This window comes from Mycosarcoma maydis, chromosome 21 (assembly GCF_000328475.2).
Source record: "Mycosarcoma maydis chromosome 21, whole genome shotgun sequence".
NCBI lineage: Eukaryota > Fungi > Basidiomycota > Ustilaginomycetes > Ustilaginales > Mycosarcoma > Mycosarcoma maydis.
The window spans coordinates 227471-243581 of NC_026498.1; the positions used below are offsets into that span (position 1 = coordinate 227471).

General features: G+C 53.8%; 6 protein-coding genes across 6 annotated transcripts; 3 read left to right on the forward strand and 3 right to left on the reverse strand.

Moving 5' to 3' along the window:
- Positions 1 to 957: 957 nt before the first annotated feature.
- Positions 958 to 2364, forward strand: UMAG_06058 (uncharacterized protein; the record flags this gene model as incomplete). The annotated part of the gene is made up of 1 exon (XM_011394117.1): positions 958 to 2364. One exon carries the CDS (start codon positions 958 to 960, stop codon positions 2362 to 2364), a length of 1407 nt encoding a protein of 468 aa, XP_011392419.1.
- Positions 2365 to 2529: 165 nt separating this feature from the next.
- On the reverse strand, positions 2530 to 3933 carry UMAG_06059 (uncharacterized protein; the record flags this gene model as incomplete). Its single annotated transcript, XM_011394118.1, has 1 exon — positions 2530 to 3933. The coding sequence occupies one exon, from the start codon at positions 3931 to 3933 to the stop codon at positions 2530 to 2532; it is 1404 nt and encodes a 467-aa protein (XP_011392420.1).
- An 874-nt stretch (positions 3934 to 4807) lies between these two features.
- UMAG_06060 (uncharacterized protein) lies at positions 4808 to 5573 on the reverse strand (the record flags this gene model as incomplete). Its single annotated transcript, XM_011394119.1, has 2 exons — positions 4808 to 5224; positions 5310 to 5573. The coding sequence occupies 2 exons, from the start codon at positions 5571 to 5573 to the stop codon at positions 4808 to 4810; spliced, it is 681 nt and encodes a 226-aa protein (XP_011392421.1).
- Positions 5574 to 6331: 758 nt separating this feature from the next.
- UMAG_06061 (uncharacterized protein) lies at positions 6332 to 8917 on the forward strand (the record flags this gene model as incomplete). The annotated part of the gene is made up of 1 exon (XM_011394120.1): positions 6332 to 8917. One exon carries the CDS (start codon positions 6332 to 6334, stop codon positions 8915 to 8917), a length of 2586 nt encoding a protein of 861 aa, XP_011392422.1.
- Positions 8918 to 10252: 1335 nt separating this feature from the next.
- Positions 10253 to 12934, forward strand: UMAG_06062 (uncharacterized protein; the record flags this gene model as incomplete). The annotated part of the gene is made up of 1 exon (XM_011394121.1): positions 10253 to 12934. One exon carries the CDS (start codon positions 10253 to 10255, stop codon positions 12932 to 12934), a length of 2682 nt encoding a protein of 893 aa, XP_011392423.1.
- A 149-nt stretch (positions 12935 to 13083) lies between these two features.
- UMAG_06063 (glutamate decarboxylase GAD1) lies at positions 13084 to 14927 on the reverse strand (the record flags this gene model as incomplete). Its single annotated transcript, XM_011394122.1, has 2 exons — positions 13084 to 14640; positions 14727 to 14927. The coding sequence occupies 2 exons, from the start codon at positions 14925 to 14927 to the stop codon at positions 13084 to 13086; spliced, it is 1758 nt and encodes a 585-aa protein (XP_011392424.1).
- Between the last annotated feature and the right edge of the window lie 1184 nt (positions 14928 to 16111).

Below are 16111 nucleotides of genomic sequence, written 5' to 3' on the forward strand. Positions count from 1 at the left end.
GCAACGAAACATACGGTGGGTTTGTAGCTCTCACAGTACATTCTTGGGTGCGCCAAACAATCACGAATAGTCAATCGTGGATCGTGCATTACGAAACGTGAATCTGGTTAAAATGGCTGAAAGAGAACACTCACACCCTAAGTTAGTACGACGCAGAGATGATCGGGAGTGTGGAATACGATGGTGCTTCTCCCTTGTTGCCGCACCGAAGCTAGCTCGGCGTTGGGTGCGTGCGTATTCGAGATTGGACCTGGGAATTCCGAAGACCACATTCGTGATTCACGATTTGGACCTGGCAACGAATCGATCAGACGCCGCCCCAATATCGACACAACCGCAGATCCACCCTGTCACCCTGTCGCTCTGTCACTGCTGCTTCTAACTTTGTCCGCCTTGGGATGGATGGCTTGGGCGTAGTCACTCGGCGAACTGACTTTTCGATCTGCTGAGCTTGAGTGGGAATGGCTGCGTTGCGCGACCACTGCACACCGTGGTTTGACTCCAGTGGGGCAATCGCCTCTTCTTTCTCGTTCTTGGTCGGCAATCGTTTCATTGGCACCAACTTTCTCATAGCAAGCATGCTAAAGTGCGACGAGTACCGTTGGCGCTGGCAAGCATCTGCATGATTGTGCGTTACAGAAAGCCAGGCGGGGAGCCGGCGAAATCCGAGCGCGAAGCCAGCCTCTGAAACAGCCAGTCCGTGAGTCCAGAATGCCGAATGCCCGAAGTCCGAAAAACGTCGTTGACAACACTCACGAGTCACAGGAGTCACATGGTCTCTTGGAACATTCATCACGACTGACGAGATTCGTGATTTCAGCGTGAGTCGAAAAATTCGGTCTGTTTCCGGTGACTTGACTTTATGCAGGCATCGTCAAGGCCAGCTTGGAGCGACTCTCTCACCAAACGTGATGTGATCAGCGCTGAACTGCCGTGATTCGAAAGCTGCTCGCAAACATGCTGCCAACGTCGATCGTACGCAACCACTTTTTCGGCAGCGCACGGCTGCCATGCTCGTTTTACCGCGGTGGAACGTCAAAGGGTCTCCTCTTCTCAACTCCAACGCTTGCCGCCTTCGACAATGCGACTCGTGATCGGATCATATGCCGAGCGATGGGCTCTCCTGATCCCGACAAGCGCCAAATCGATGGGTTAGGTGGAGGCATCAGCTCGCTTTCCAAGACGGCGATCGTCGGTCCTCCTGACTCGGCGCTGGCAGAACGTCTTTCGAGACTCGGAACAAGCTTCAAAGACGGCATTGATTATGCCGACGATGAAACACTCGCTTCGGATGCTGAAAAGGGGTGGGATCTGGTATACCGGTTTGGTCAGGTGCCTGTGCAGGAGGGTACCCAGATCGACTGGACAAGTACGTGCGGTAACTTGGTATCTGCGGTTGCGCTCTTTGCGCTGCATCAAGGCCATGTCCAGCAAGAGAGGATTCATCGCGTGTTTCAGGAGCTCCATCACAGACCTGCAGAAGCAGGCGATTGCTTCGGCTTTCGCGTCAGACTGCTTGTTGCGTGCTCTGGGCAGATTGTTCGCGCGCACGTCCCCGTCACACTCTACACTGCCAACAACACCACAATGTGGTACCCTGATCTCGAAGGCGATCACTCCATCTCGGGTGTACCCGGCACTGCACCGGGCATGCTTATCGAAACACCGCTCGACTCGTCCTCTCTGCTTCCCACCGGAAACCAGATCGACACCGTCTCGCTCGAAAACTCGAGCTATCCGGTCACCATCATCAACGCCGGTCTTCCGACCATCTTTATCGCTTCGCACTCGCTCTCTTCCACTTTGGACGTAGATCAACTTGGTACACTTTCGCCATCCGACTTGGACTCCAACGTTGCGCTCATGACCTTGTTAGAAAAGCTCCGGATTGGCTCGGCTGGACTTACTGCAATGCTGCAGAAAACGCTTAGTCCATCGGCCCCCAAGATTTGCATTGTGCACCCGACGCCTGTTGGGGGGTATACGACTACGGGCGGAAAACATATTGGTGCCAGCGAGATGCATCTGCTCATACGAGCCGTCAGTGTGGGCAATGTGCACAGAACAGTGCCTGCAACGTGTTTGTCCGCACTCGCTGCAGGAAGGGCGTTTCCAAACTCGACTATCCAACACGCCGTACAGGCTGGTGCCAAGTGGCAACGCGAGCCATCACAAGACGTCGTCTCAATCCGTGTAGGCCAGCCAGCAGGCGTCTCAGAGGCAAGTGTCAAAGTGCGTCCGCCGACACAGAGTGAACAATCCAACCGCCTCGCACGTATCCCCGAGTCCATTGTCTACTATCGCACCGCCAGACGCATCATCCAAGGATCCATCGATGTGCCCCTCTCCATGATCTCGTCCTAGCACAGTCTATCCACCGTGTACAGCGTTTGCGCTCACTTATACCCTTACCCTTGCCATCTTCACCCAATTCGCGATGACGCACAAACGGCATGACAATCCATCTTTAGCTCTTTTCTTGGTGCGACCTGTTGTATTGCTCGAGTGTTTGCGTCTGTGGATCTAAAGCTAGCCGAACACAGCCTTGTATACCTTGCTGGCACTCCACAGCACAATAAAAGAAATGCCCCAACACGCTGCATCGCCTATCTCCTTCAAGCTCCTTAACTCCACTGGCAACACTACATACTTGCCATGCGCCTGTGCCGGATCCGCCTGTTTTCCTTGCTTGACTAAGCTGGTAAACTCGCCTTGTACAAAGTCACCATCCGTGTAAAACCTGTGCATCTCGGCATCCTTGTTTGTCCAACGCTGCCTGAGCCAGGTTTCGAAAGCGCTTCTTTCTTCTTCGCTGCTCTCTGCAGGCTTGATGTTTGCGCCTAGAGGTGGTGCATCAATATCTGCCGTAGCAAGCTGTGCGACCGCAACAGCGTTTGAAGAGGTATCGCCAGCTACAGGTTTTGTGATGCGCGTCATGGTCAAGTGCACATGAATCGCCGGCGGAGGCACACCTTGCATAAAGATACTTCTGAGCGTGTAAAAGTCCTGTCCGTGACCCGCTGGTGGAACACCGGGATATCCCACGCTAAAATCGACGAGCCATAGATCATGCATCTCTTTCGCCAACGTTCGAAGACAAAAGAACAGGCCTGTCGACCTCGGAAGCAGCAGGTTCTCCATGTCCTTGATCCCCATTTTCTCGGCAAACTTGGCCGACACCGGTCGAGTTTGGCTCGATACAAGCGTTCCTTCGGGGAAGATGAGCAATAGCAACTTCTTGGCGGTGTCGGTGGAAGCACTCGAGAATGCGTCGTTCTGGTTTTGCGATGCGACTTCGCCTAGTTGTTTGGCCAATTGTGCCTGATCGCTAGCCCAGTTGCGTGCGAGAAAGATAAAGCGATAGAACTGCATCCCCCAGCCAATGAAAGGAATCCACTTTAAAGATTTTTTCAGGATAATCAGGATACTATCCGCCAAATCCGCATAGTAGGCAAGACACCACAGGTACAACCAATCCGTATAGACCTGGTGATTCGACATCCAGATCGACCGACTCGGCAGATCGATCGAAACAATCTTTCCCGTCTGTTTATTCCGGTGCACAAAAGTTTCCGGATCCAAGTATCCGCCTTTTCCATCGCCGATCGAGATGATGAGCTGGCTAGGTCCAAAGAATTGCGAAATGATGAGTAGAATTCGAGCGAACGCAAGCTTGGTGTATGCAATGTGCGAGTGATAGATCGGTTTCGTAGCCGGATGAAGCGAGAGTGGCCATGATAGCAGTTGGAACAGATGAACAGAGATGATGCAGATGTTGAAGACGAGCGCGAACAGGGTGGTTTGCAAGTAGGTCTGTTTGGGCGGTCGTGACGAGATGGGAATGGTGTAAGGAGGCGCAGTGGCTGAAGAGCCTAGGCCGGTTTTGGCAGAGACATTCTCCGGGATGGAGTTGGTTGTGGCGTTGGATGACATTGGCACGAGTGTCTTTGGGAATCCGAGATGGTATTACGGTGTTTGCAATCACCTTGTAAGGCCAATGTCCAACAAATCCCAGGAGGGGTGCGTTCTAGAAAAGTTCTAATCGATGCACGACTGAAATACCGAGCATACACAGAAAAGGGAGACTAGGTTGATGGTGAAGATCGAGCTGCATCCATGCTGTCGAAGGCTGAGGTCCGTGGAGGTAGGAAAGCATGTTGCGTGAACTCGCGGATGGAAAGGTGGTGTGCTTCTTGTGGAGCAGCTCGTGGCTGCTGTATGTCGCACAAACTCACGACTGGATGACAGTCACGAGTCGTGAGTGTGAGTTTCGGCTGACAGCTCCCGAGTCCGACTTGAACCAGAGTAGTTCACGGTCGTTTCGCTCTCGGCTAAAACGAAAGAAATGCTCCACTTTTCCGCAACTCTGCGTCATAGTGTTGCACGATATCGTTTGGTATTCACGACTCTGTGATTCGTGATTCTTCATGGTGGGCTCGGGTCCACGACAACCCGTCTTTGACTGTTACGTCGAGTTCAACGTACAAAACGCTCCCAAGAACACAGAACACGCAAGACGGAAATCGTGAATACGAACTGCCCTTCGTGCTTCGTGTTTGGCTCTCTCGAAAGCCCCCTCTCTGTCTTGAGAGGCATCTCGAAGGCGAGGCTCAGGCGTTGCTTCGCAGGATGCTCAATGAGGACTCAACGAGATGGCGCAAGAGGTGAACGTCGCTGGAAAGTGAGTGGTTCAGAATGTAGGTACTGGACTGTACATTAAAGCTCGAAGCGGACTACACTTCTACGGCTGGCAATCCATTCAGTTCGGCCAATCGTGGATGGCCAGCTTCGCATCCCTTTGCACGGCTCAACGAAGGCTTGTGCCCTGACCGAGATAGAACGTGCGCCCTGCCGATCCATCGCCAACTTTCCCGAGCCCTGGTCCGGTCTTGGCTTCCGCCAGCTTGTCTACTTTATCAGCATCAAGCCCTACTGCTCTTGCGAGACGTGAGCCTATACTGCTGCCTGGCGCGCGTGCAGCATCGCTTGTTACTGCCAATGCGCTGTTCTCGTCTCGCAACGAGACGCCTTGCGTGTTGACAACGCCGGTTTTGATGCCACCTGTAGCAGCAATTTGTGCCTCAAGCGGTGTTGCTAGCGCCGAAGAGGAAGCATCAGAAGATGTCAAGTGGGTAACAATGTTCTTGGCAGATAGCAGACCTTTGGCAAAGAGATCATAGTAGTTGGCATTCGCGATTGTATCGACGGCGCCAATGACGTGGTCCTTTGGCATGCAAGTGGTAGCCCCATCATGTCAGTGCTCATGTCTCTAGCAAAAGAGTTGTACGTTGCCTCGATGCTGTACTTACATTCCAACGACCTTTGATCTCCTCGGTAACTGAAGGTCGGACGGGAGCAACGTAGGCGGGTTTGAGCTGTTCGTGTGACAAGCGCTGCTTGCCCTGCTTGTCCCAATTGTCCGGATCGATATCGTTGAGCTGTAGCTTGATCCGGTTGAGTGCAAGCGCAGTGTCATGTGTTCGCACGGCGATCGTATGGCGAAAAGTGTAGAGCAGCGAAGTGGCTACAAACACACCACCCAACGGAGCCAGAATGAAACGTGTTACGGCCATGCTTGCGTATTCTCTGGAGCTGCGATCGTGAGCTGCCAGTGCTCGCGTTGTCGGTGCGACTAGGACTGCGTTGTGGCCAAAGGCGACCCCTCTTGCGGCTTGACAAGTGCGCGGATTACGACCAAGCTGGTGAAGCAGATACGCACACTTTGGGCTTGATGTAGAGGTGGAGGATCGACCAGCATTCGTGATTCACGATTCACGAATCATAAATTTCGTTGTACACCAGTCACGAGTCGTGAGTCGTGAGTCGTGAGTGCGACCAGCCGTGAGAAATCGGAATAACTTTAGTCGCAGACATCAGAGTGGAATTCCGCCAACATATCCAGTTGCAAATCACTGAATCGACAGTCGTGAGTGATTCACGATTGACGCGTGATCGATGGGTTTTGCAACTCTGGCTGCTTTCAGACAGTCTCATTCAATTATTGCTGTATCGCGCCTGCTGAGGTTTGGTTCACATTGATTGGCAGCTTCGGGTTTCGGCTTGGTTTTGTGTGTGTGCAAGAAGAACAAGACTCACGACTCGTGCTTTCGACCAGCAAGAGTCGTGAGTAGCTTCGTGACTCTGACAAATACCAAGACATCTCGGCCTGAATCAGCATCAGCAAAGCCTGCATACCAGACTGTTGCGACTTGTTCGCGCTGCTTTCTGGTCTTTGGTGCGTGCACAGCCAAACGCACCCTCTTACTCACCGCTCAAATTTACAGCTGTACCGACCCATCCGCCATCGTTGTGGCCACTACAGGCGCTCAAGATGAACGCCGCGTTCAATCCGCTAGCTATGCTAGCAGAAAGGGTCTGCGGTCCCATTTACAACGCTATCGATACAGGCAACAATGTACTTGCTGTGAGACATGCTGATAAGGTGCTGCAGTCTCAGCCGGATCTGGCGCTTGCTTCCGCACTCAAAGCGCTCGCACTGGTACGCTCATCGAAACGCGCCGAAGCCGACCAGATCTGCACAAAGCTGGTAAAGAGAGGCTTGCGGAAGGGCGAAGAAAACGCTCTGACACCACTGATCTGGACATTGGGTCGACTGGGTCGTACCGATGACGAAATCACTCTTCTGGAAGCTGCGGTCAAGGCTAGCCCCAACGACGAGTCCTTAGCTCGCCAGGCTTTCTTTGCTTTCATCAAGAACAAAGCGTTTCAAAAAGCGCAGCAGCTGGCGCTCAAGATGCACAAGTCGTTTACCGGTCGCAACCGAGCTCAAGGAAGGTTTGTGGAAGAGTATTTTTGGTGGTCTATCCTATCTTATCTGCTGCTCGCTAGGGATCCCAAGGCGCCAGGTGCAGCTCTGGCACTACCGCTCAGCCAAAGGATGATCGAAAAGCAGATTGAATCCAAGCCGCTGGGCTTGAACGACGAAGAAGCGCTTTGTCTGTTGCTGCAAGTGCTCATTCGACAAGGCAAGAAGCAAGACGCTTTCGATTTGGTCGCTGCTCAAGACTCTGTTGGACATAAGCTGTGCGACCGCAACCTTGGCTTGGAATTCACCCGAACCGATTTGGCTCAGGATCTGCAGAACTGGAGATACGTGGAAGCAAGCTGTTGGAAGCGTATCGACGGTGGCAGTCGGAACTGGGCGCATTTCAGCGGCTACTTGGACGCGGCCGAGAAGCTAGGCAAGGATCACCTCGTGGCAGCTCAGAAGAAGATCAACGTGCTTTTGAGCATCAAGGGTGCTACAAAGGATCGTTCGGTGCGGCTTGCCGAGCTGGAAGTTGTACGCAAGCGTTGGAACATGGGCGACCAGGATGCCGAGCCACAGCTTGAGGCCAAGTTGGTCTCTTACTTTGACCAGTTTGCGAGCAAAGCGTGCTGTCACGAAGATCTTGTTGTGTATCTCGGTGTGCTCGGCGCGGAATCGCGAGCAAGGCTGACTGAAAAGATCAAGAGCAAAGCACGAAGTTTGCCGATCAAGAACGAGCTGGATCTGAGGACCAACATCTCGATCGTCAAGATCACACGAACAATCCAACCTGCAATCACTATGACGGAGGAAAGCGAAGCCACTCTTGCGACTGAACTGTTGCAACAGTACCTGGACGGTCTGTCGGTAGGAGCATCGTTGCCGGATACGGAAATGCAGCCTGCCGATGACCTTGCACTTGTGGGCGTGCAAGCATTGCTCTCGGCATACCGGCTGTCGCACGGCAAGCTCGTGTACCTGTATCAAACCATTGCGTTGCTTGAATTTGCCCTGACAAAAAGCAACAAGGGGTATCAGCTACGAATGCTGCTCATCCGTAGCTATATTCTTGCAGGCGCGTTTGATCGCGCTTCGGTTCATTACGGCCTGCTTGGACTGAAAAGTGTACAGGCGGACACGCTGTCACACCTGATCAGTGAGCGTTGCTCGTGCTTCTCTTCGGTGTGCTCGAGCAGCACAGATGCGGACGAGGGACTATACAAAACAATTGTCCGCACACTGTCGACATCGCAAGCAATCTACGAAGAGAACTCGACGTCTACACCAGACATGATTTCCAAAGCATTGGAGCACGGTATCTACTCTCGCGTCGAGGAGTTTGTCGAATTTGGCGATGCGTTAGAGAGATCGTTTCAGCGACAGGTGTTGCGGTTGGAAGAGTCGCGTTCGCATTTCATGAATCGACGAAACTTGCGGAACGAGCAAGAGAGGAAACAGTTCGAAGCTGGCATTGCCAAGGCGGTCGAAGCTGTCAAGCGGGATGGGGAGAAGGGACTGTCGGACCAGAGAGATTTCGCGGTGCTTGTCAACTATCAGCCGCTGGATACGCCGAATGTCGAGGAGCTGACACAGGTGGGTGCGCGTAAGGATGCGGGGTGGGTGCGGAGTATTGCTTGGACGCTGTCGACAGAGAGCGGGTCGGTGGAAGAGACCGACTTACAGAGCCTGACAGCTCAAGAAAGGGCGCTAGTTGCTGTCACTCAAAGTGCACGTTCGGGGACGCTGGATCCGACAAGGCTGACACAGATGCTGGAATCGACCAAGAGTACCGTCCGATCGCTCATGGAGTTGGCGAGTAATTCGGCGAGTCAAACTGGCACGATCCGACCAGTGGATGCGGTACATGAAGTGGCGCTAACACTGGAAGCCATCTACCACACGCACTCGAAACTGGACGATGAATCAAAGTCAACGTGCAAAACACACCTGGCAGAAATGGCTACGCTTGTCAACCACCTCTCTAGAGCAAGCGAGGCAGTAGGATCACCGACAGTTCTTCAAGGTGGTTTCGCGTCGTTGGGTAAGGACAAAGTGGAACAGATGCTGAAGAGCACTTGCGACAATGTGGCTCACAGCTTGACCAAGGTGTTTGGCAACTTGAGGGATGCTCTACGAGATGCCTTGTGATGTAGACTGACACGGATTCGCCAACCAGACACTCACGACTCGCTCTCTCTCTCTCTCTCTCTCTCCGTGAAATCGAACGAGGCGTGAGGTGCGCGAGTCTCCAAAACACAGTCACAGAGTTATCAGTCGTGAGTAACGGTGGCGGTGGTTTCGGCCAACAATCACGAATCATCACGAATCACGAATCACGAATCACGAATCACGAACGTTGGCGCGTTGTGGTGGTACGTTTGTGATTTGTTTGGCTTGCGTGTTGGGTTTCAAGCGATATTTACTTTTCAAAGATGAATCACGAATCAGTGAATCACTTTGAATGGTATCAGATCTGTCTCAGCTTGACCTTAACATATTTGGCTGCATGCGTGACGTGAATTTCAACGCCATCGCGCATCGCACATGGCTGCTGGATTACAGACGCGTCTCACTCAGCCCAGGCTCTTTTACTAATTGATGGAAGGCGTAAAGAGAAACAACCGATCTGCCTCGCTTGTGAAGTTTTGATACATTTGTGATTCGTGATTCTCGAAAAGTTAGTCACAGAGTGGATTTACGATTCACGATTACTTGCTCAGTTAACGTGAACTTGGCTGGTTTAGGCTCGGCTATTCGTGATTCAGCATTTCGGCCTAGGTTTGGTGCGTTTTGCCTTTGGCGAATCACTCACGACTCGTAAATCACAAATGCCGTTTCGGACAGAACGTTTCTGCATTCAGTTTGGTTACTCTCGTCCATTCATGATTCACAATTCCCTTTCACAATTCCCTTTCACGATTCACGATTCGTGAGTGTGATTCGTGATTTGTGCAATTGTGAATCAGAAGGGTTCCAAGGGTTCCAAGGGTTCCGTGGGTTCCGTTCTCATGAATTAAGCCGCGTCGAGTTGAATCTCGAGCCCCGCGCTTAGACCAAGACGAGATTTCCTCCCTCGGCCGCTGCTCGTTTTGGCAACCACACTTGGCCGTTTGCTGCTTGCTTCACGTCCACTCGCATTCACCCCATCTTCTACATTGCGCATCAACTCCTCTGTTCTTCCTTGCCTCGTTGGCCAAGATACCCCACTCACCTCCACTGATACCCCATTCCCACACAAGTGCCACATATCTCTTAACCATCCAACGTTCCAAGAGCTGCCACAGCAAGTGAACAAGCCAGTTGTCACCTCTTTGATACCAATTCGAGCTCTGAGCTCCGAGCTACGAGCTACCATCTCTTGGACAAGGAAACACTTGCCCTCGCGTAATGGCTGCTGTTGCGCCACCCAAGCCTCTAAACCTCGCCCTCCCTTTCCAACGAGCCGCCCTTCCATCCCAATCCTGCTCCTGCCGCGAAGCGCAAATGACTACACGCAAGCTCTTCGGTCGCTCGCGCAAGCACAATGATTCTGTACACCAAGCCAAACGTCAGTCGCAAGCTGACCCTTTCACCTCCAGCGTCGAAAGCTACGCCGACGACAAGCTGCTAGCCAGTCGCGATACCAACATTTCCAATTCGGCCCTAAGCACTACCAGCACCGCTTCACGCACCTCGCGCTTCTTTCGCAGGTTCGGTCGTCAAAAGCCTCCGCCCGTGCCCTCGCTCCCACCGGCGCTCGTGCTTGACTTGGATGCCGGCACAGCCGTTCCTCGTTCCTCTGATGCTCTTGATCCTACCTACTCGTCTGGCAATGCCGGCGCTGCAGGGTTCAAGATCCAGCAACAGCAACAGCAGCCACTACCCCCACCTTCCGCAGCAGCCGCTATCATCGCTGAATCCAACGCTGCCTATGCAGCTGCCGAGGCAGTCCCAAAGCCCAAAGGTCTTCAGCGCAAAAAAATGCTTGAAGCTATGGCCAACGCCCGACTCGATGTGAGCCAGACGCGAGACTTGGTTCGCATGTGCGGTCTCCAGATCCGCGAACGAGGCCTTGACACGTCGGGCCTCTTTCGTCCCTTCCGCATCGCCGAATCGCAGGACCACGTGTACCACATGATCCAGCTCTTCCTTCTCTCGATCGACGTCTCGACCTACATCTCAGTGTTCCCCATCCTTCCCGAGAACGCACTCGACCACTTTGGCCGCAATACCGCCAGCATCAACCATCACGTCACCAGTCAACAAGCCAAAAGCCAAGTTGCACGCCAAGAACTGGACAAAGAGCTTCGTTATGCAGCTCCGCATGATGTCGTCTCAGTCATGAAGTGGGGGCTGCGACACATGCGTCTTCGCACTACCGACTTTTCCTCGAAGGATTCTCTAGAGTGGTACGACATTTTTGTGGCTGCCGAACGCGAGTCTGACTATCACGCCAGAGCGATTGCCGATCTGTTGCATCCCAGCTTGCCTCAGGCGACCGCAGAGCTGTTGAGCGAAGTGCTCGACCTTATGGCTTCTGTCGCTGCGCACTCGAGCACCAATCACATGCCCGCATCTGCACTGTGCCAGGTGCTCGGCTTTTGGCTCTTTGGAAGGATCGGAGTTGCCCATCCACCGCCCACTGTAGATGAGCTCATTGAGGCGGTCAGCAAGACAACTGCCATGGCCGAGCACCTGCTGTTGGCCCACATCAGATCGCAAGCTGCCGTCACCTTCTCAATGCCACTGAGGCTCACCGAGCTGGTTGAACGCTACCCATACATCAAACCTGGTCAGCAAGCCCCTTGTCTTCCACCCGCTTTTGCCGCGCGTCCCGTTCCCACGCTTCGAATCGATCTACGTTCGGACAATTTGATTGTCTCGCAGGCCAAACCACGATCGCCTTCGTCGACCCTGGCCGACGCTCTCAATGCGTCCGCTTCGGACCATCTTCAAGGCGGGCAAGGTGACATGTGGGCCGCTATCTTGACCCACCTCGATGCCACTGCTGAGCCAGGCAACAAGTGCTCCGAACTGCTCAGCGACGAAGACGTGCGCATCCTCCGACAAGTCGATCAGGAGCTGGCGCGTGCCAATCAAGAGCAGCAAGCCGAAAGCGAGCAGCACAACTCGAATTCACTGCTGACGATGGCGGCTGACAAAGCTGCTTCTCCCACTGCTGCACCATCCCTCGCCGAGTTGAAGGCTGGACGACGTCGATCGCAGTCTTTGTCCGATTTGAGGGGCGTTTCATTTGCAGCAACACGACCGCTTGCTCCTCTGCCTGAGAGTGGTAGCAACACTCCTCAGAACGCTTCTTCCCCAGCACCAAAGAGCGGTATACCCAAGCGCAAACCGGTACCGCTCCTGGATCCTCAGATAGTGGATACCTCGGACAAGGTTGAAGTGGTCAACGATACGTCGGGTGATTCGCAGCGGTTGCCAGCGCAACAAGAGCAAGACGATCTTTTTTCCGGAGGGCTGCAGCCGAGTTCATCGTGGCGGAGCTTCTCAGAGGAAGGGTTCGGTGGTATGAGTACTGCGTCGTCGGAGCTTTCATTGAGTGAGTTCTCCCTCGGACATGCGCAGACCTTGCCGAGTCGAAGGAGCAACCGCAGCCTATATCGGGTACGATCGTCTGCTTCCAATGGATCGAGACGCAAGACGATGCGCAACGTGATGGAAAGTGGCGAAGCACAGACTGCCAATGCCAAGACGACGCATACTGTGACGAGTGCAGCCCTCGTGCACCAGCTCGACACGACGTTTGGCGTGCTTTGGCAAGATCAGCTGCTGGATTCTTCGCCATGCTGTAGATTGCCACCCATGGTATTTGTGCAACTCAACGCCAAGGCGGCCAAGTTGCTCGATTTCAACGGGCAAGATGCTGCCCAAGCGCCGCGCTATCCAAGTGATACAGTGTGGTTGCTGGTGGTGGAGACCATCATCCCGCCGCGTCCACCCACTCCGCCAACGACGGGCAAGGGACGCTGGAATGATGGCGACGAGAGCGATCGGGAAGAGAGGAGGAGCATCTTTGCGCCTAGCATCAGGTCGGTCAGGGTGCGGTTGAGGAGGGTGAGCACGGTCATTGGTAATGGCGTCGGATTGAGGTTCAAAGAAAGGGAGCATCCGCCCATGCCTGCACCGATGGGTGTGGTAGAGGACAAGGAGTCGACGGCGTAAGATTCGGATCGGGAAATGGTACAGGTGTTGATTCGCTGGCACGGTATGAAATGGAACGGAAGAGATTCGTGATTGCATTTCAGACGCAGACATTGTGAGGAATGAATTGGGTTCAAGGAGAGGAACAAGCTTGCGGTTGAATGAGGCGCTCAACACTGCTTGGCGTAACCTTTTGCCTGTACACCGCTATCTTTTGGCAGACCGCCTCTGTGCTTGTCGTGAGCAGCGTTGTGGTGGCCTGTGCTCTTTTCGGCGTCCTTGGCAGCGGTAGAATCGTCATGCTTGGAGCTGGTGAGCTCGGCGAGATGTCTGAAACCGCCGTCGTTGGCCTGTTTCTCGAGACTCTGTGTGATGGTGATAATGTCGTAGACGAGTTGCTCGATCATAGTCTCGCTGAGATTTTCCCTGACGACTACGCGGAGGATGTCGATGTGTTCAAGGTCAGGGGAGAGGTTGTAGTTGGGGACGATCCAGCCTTTGGCGCGCAGAAGGGTTTGCATCCAGCGTTGTTCGAGATTTGGGTTACGTTTGCGGAAGTCTTCGGACCAGCGGAACGAGACAACGGGCAGACCGGGTCGGTACATCTCAGCCGAGTGTTGATTGAGCTGTTCATGGCTCTGCGTAGATGACGTAAGTTTGGATCCGGCCTGTTGGATCAGCGCAGCAGCGCCAGTAGCAGCGGATGGGCTAGACACGGGCTTGTGAATCTCAGACAAGACCTGGTAGAGCCCAGAGTTTTCAAGCGCTCGAGAGAGAAGTCGTGCATTCTGCAGGTCAGACTGCATCACGCGTCGATAGCCTTCAAAGCCGAGATTGATAAAGTTGAACAGCTGTCCAATAACCGGGTGTGCAGGACGCGAGAAGTTGAGACCGAACGAGTACTCGACTGAGCCGAGGTAGTGCAGTTCAAAGATGAGCTCCTTGGGCACCTGCTCGTTATCCCTGAACAGCACCCAGCCAAGGCCAGGGTAGACCATGCCGAACTTGTGACCAGACGTGTTGATGCTGGCTACGCGCGCAATTTCGAAGCTCCACTTGAGCTCCGGTGTAGCGAACGGCGCGACCATGGCACCAGATGCACCGTCGACATGGATCGGGATCGAGATGCCAGTTTTGCTCTCGTACTCGTCCAGCAGCTTGCTCATACCCTCGACGTCTTCGTAGTGGCCCGTGTAGGTGGAGCCCAGAATGACGACTACGCAGATCGTGTTTTCGTCCACCATCTCGATGGCTTTGTTGATGTCTAGGCAGTAGCGCGACTCGTGGCTCACTGGAACCAGACGCTCTTCGACGTCAAAGTAGCGTGCGAACTTCTCGATGGCCACCTGCGCGTTAGAGCCGAATACCATGTTGGGACCAGGTTCCTTGAACGACTTGCCCTGCGCCTTCATCCTGTGTTGCCAGCGCTTCTTGGCGGCGAGGCACGCGAGCATAATCGCCTCGGACGAACCCGTAGTAGCAACACCCATCGCCGGCTTTCGCTTGCCGTTTTCATCCTTCTCCGTGGGCGCCTTCCACAGATCAGCAAGCATCGATACCGCGCGATTATGAAAAGACATGGTGGCTGGATACTCATCCTGGTCACACAGGTTAACCATCATGGTTTCCGACATGAGTTTGGTAGCTTCTTTGGGCATCCACGTGTGAACGAACGAGGCCAAGTTCAGCGTGGGTTTGCCGTCCAGGCTAAGCTCGGACGAGAGAAGCTAGAGTCGAACACCGAGGCAAGAACAATGCCAAAACAGATCAGCTCGATTCAAAAACCAGTCCTCTGCAAAGTGTTGCGTCTTACCTCATAAGTGGCTTCGGCATCGGTACCTTTCTGAGGAATCTTGTACTTGGGGATAGGTTCCGTGACGTAACGACCTGCGTGCGCGCCAGAGTGGTACGCACGTGCATGCTTGCCCGCCGGATGCTCGAGCAGGCCTAGAATCGGGTGGTCCGCCGCCTGCTCGATGAGCTCCTCGGGGTCGATGTGCTGGCTGAGAGACATGGTCGAAGGTGGAAAGCTCTTGTGTGCGCGGAGCCGAGGTCTGTGCGGATGGTAGACACAATGATGGTACCACTCGCTCCGGTACCCCAGAGTTATATACGAAACGTAGACAAGCACACGCACCTAATGACGTTACCTGTTCGTCAGCATCGATCGGAGCGCAAACAGTCGTGAGTACCGCACAGCCGAAGCCGACGGTCTAGCTCAACGTCAGCACCGAGAAAGCGCACCTCGCAAAGCAGAATCACCAACCTGAATCTTCTCGCACGGCCCTGCGTCCTTTACCACACACGCTTGAATTGACTGTACAAATAAGTTATGTCCGTGGCACTGTGACTGTGACTGGCTCTGATCGGACCAGCCTGCCGACAAGCACCAGATCAGCATCGGAAACGTGAACCCAACCGTCACCAGTCGCAAATCCGAGAGGGTCCACACAGAGCTGAGCTGCACAGGCCAGTCACGAGTCTATTTTTCATCCAGGCATCACACCAACACTGTTCAACTGCTCCTGCCGAGAAATCAGTCACTGGTTCCTTGCTCTCTGCTCAGCTTGCTTTTCGGCACGACGATCGAATCTCGGCCTCATTATTTACGATGCTAGCACTTGTGACTTGAACGAAGAGCAACGTCAGCGTTTTGCCAGGCCAGTATTCAAGGTAGCCACCAGCGCACCATCGGTGCGTTTCCCACGCTTCCCAGAAATCGATTCCCCCTCTGCTTCTGGCATGCCCTGTGTATACACGATCCTGCGACTTACCCATGCCACCAGAGTGATCTCGGCGGTGGATCCGACCTGACCACTCGTTTGCACAAAGCAAGAAGACCAGTCAGAGTCACTTGGATTCCAAAAAAAAACCGTCTCGTGCCGTCTAATGACGCACCACCTGCAGCTGACCAAATCACGAATGACAAGCCAGCTTCGCGCGCCGGAAGCCGCCGGTCGACGCGTTCCTAAATTCGATTCGTGATTTGGCCTGCCGTGTTTGGTGCGTCGTTTGGCTCCCCTTCGGCGGCGCGCTTTGCTGTGTACTTCGACAGTCACGAGTGCATTCTTGATTGGCCGTGAACTTTGCAAGTAGATGGATGAATACCACCATTAGCCCAAAGACAAGGGACAGCTTTTCGTTGCAAGCCGTCTGATTTCGAGTAGGCAAGCACGAAACTTTCCCGAAATACAGTAC